The following is a 2,277-nucleotide window of genomic DNA, read 5'->3' as shown; positions in this document are numbered from 1 at the left end:
CCAATTTTAACAATTTTTTGGAGATGAAATTCTTTTCAAAGTAGATTAAACTTCATCTATACTTTATGGACCCTTTTATCAGTAGCGAGGGTAACAAGGCATATTCATGATATAGATTTCTCTTCTTTCAGGTGTTTTGGATGGGTATGTTCAATTGGAAAGAAACAATTCTACTCTGATTATAGACCTGGAACTAATTGCTCAGGTAGCATCTCATGCACCAAGTCCACAATAGTCTGGTTCAAACACCTTGCTTGAGAAAATGTCATTTTGTTATGAAGCCATAAATGGTTCCTGTATAAAGAACAGTTGGACAAATGTCATCCGCATTCCCATGTACTGTTTAATGATACTCTTGATTCTCACTACATTGGCTGGAAATCTTATGGTTATTATCTCCATATCACATTTCAAACAACTTCACACTCCAACCAATATGTTAATCAATTCCATGGCCACTGTTGACTTTCTGTTGGGATGCTTGGTCATGCCTTACAGCATGGTGAGATCAGTTGAAAAGTGCTGGTATTTTGGAGAGGTCTTTTGCAAACTTCACACAAGCACAGATATTATGTTAAGCTCAGCATCAATTTTCCACTTGTCCTTCATTTCTATTGACCGCTACTATGCTGTGTGTGACCCACTAAGATATAAAACCAAGATCAGTGTCTTGGTTGTACTTGTGATGATTGCAATAAGTTGGACTGTCCCTGCCATTTTTGCTTTTGGGATGATTTTTCTGGAACTAAATTTAAAAGGATCTGAAGAGCTATATTATAAGAACATTCACTGCAAAGGAGGTTGCTTTGTTTTTTTCAGCAGGATATCTGGCATCCTGGCCTTCATGACTTCCTTCTATATTCCTGGATCTATTATGCTGTGTATCTATGGAAAGATATATTTCATTGCAAAAGGGCAAGCCAAGTCAATAAAAAATTCAAACCAGAAGATCCAAAATAGATTTGAAGAGAAACAGCAACTCTCACGAAGCAAGGAAAAGAAAGCAGCAAAAACTTTAGGGATTGTGATGGGAGTTTTTCTCATCTGTTGGTGCCCATTCTTTCTCTGCACAGTCATTGATCCTTTTATAGATTACACCATTCCACCATATCTAAATGATGTATTGATTTGGTTTGGTTATTTAAATTCTACCTTGAATCCAATGGTTTATGCATTTTTCTACCCATGGTTTCAGAGGGCCCTGAAGATGATTTTCTTTGGTAAAATTTTCAAAAAGGACTCTTCTAGGTGCCAATTATTTTTAGGACTAAATACTTAGAAAGATTTTAACCTAGAATTGCTTTTGCGACTATATTTATAAATTCTCTATTTGGGTAAGAAATGAATTTCTTTTAAAATGGAAACTTACTAATACATATATTATTATTATTGACCTCTGTTTTTATTATTTTACAGAAAATTAGGTATGTTGAGATTTATTGTACTGACCTCTTCTTTTTTTTTTTTTTTAGCAAGGCAAATGGGGTTAAATGGCTTGCCCAAGGCCACACGGCTAGGTAATTATTAAGTGTCTGAGACCGGATTTGAACCCAGGTACTCCTGACTCCAGGGCCGGTGCTTTATCCACTACGCCACCTAGCCGCCCCATGTACTTACCTCTTCTAATAAATATAATGTAAGCTATGATTTTTTTCACAACTAGATGGTCAGCCCCACTTCTCTATTGAGAATCTTTTAAAAATAACTACCCCCCTCCCCCAATGTCTTCAAGTAACAATCTCTAGATATTCATTTAGGTAAAGCCTCTTTTCAAACTTTAAAGTGTCACCTTATCAGAAATGAGAAAAGTTACATATAGTCATGATTTAGTTTTCTGTTCTTTTTCTATTATAACTTTATATACATAAGTTTGTCAGTTAACATTCAAGAGACCTTCCTTTTCCTCTTGGCTACTTTCCCAGCAGTTATAATACTGTCACGTGTGGGTAAATGAAATTGCACCACAGTTGTAGAGTAAATACCAAAGCAAGTAATTTAACCTTTGATCTGTATCAGAACTACAAATTTTCTACTTGATATAATTTTCAAAATGCAAATTTAATTTTGTTCAATGAGATTACATTAAACATCAAATAGTATTTTCAAATTATACAGTAGGTTATTAAGGGAAAAAATAACTAGACATAATCTATTGCCTTTCTCAGTGAGCCTTATCAAATTGTCCATTTGTTTCAATCCCTTCTTTTATTTATTAAATTCATTTAATATGTGACTGAAAAAATGCTTCCTGATTATTTTATCCAGACATTTGCAAAT

General features: G+C 34.3%; 1 protein-coding gene across 1 annotated transcript; it reads left to right on the top strand.

Annotated features, from left to right (window-relative positions):
- The first annotated feature begins 262 nt into the window (after nucleotides 1–262).
- On the top strand, nucleotides 263–1,279 carry TAAR1 (trace amine associated receptor 1). Its single transcript, XM_074190270.1, has one exon. The coding sequence runs from the start codon at nucleotides 263–265 to the stop codon at nucleotides 1,277–1,279; it is 1,017 nt and encodes a 338-aa protein (XP_074046371.1).
- Nucleotides 1,280–2,277: the final 998 nt, after the last annotated feature.

Source organism: Macrotis lagotis, chromosome 5 (genome assembly GCF_037893015.1).
Source record: "Macrotis lagotis isolate mMagLag1 chromosome 5, bilby.v1.9.chrom.fasta, whole genome shotgun sequence".
Lineage (NCBI taxonomy): Eukaryota > Metazoa > Chordata > Mammalia > Peramelemorphia > Peramelidae > Macrotis > Macrotis lagotis.
Note: the sequence above shows the minus strand (reverse complement) of the source record. Positions and strands in the feature narration are given on the sequence as shown.

Excerpts from the sequence above, each read along its gene's own strand:
- TAAR1 (XM_074190270.1), top strand. The coding sequence starts at position 263 with ATGTCATTTTGTTATGAAGCCATAAATGGTTCCTGTATAAAGAACAGT.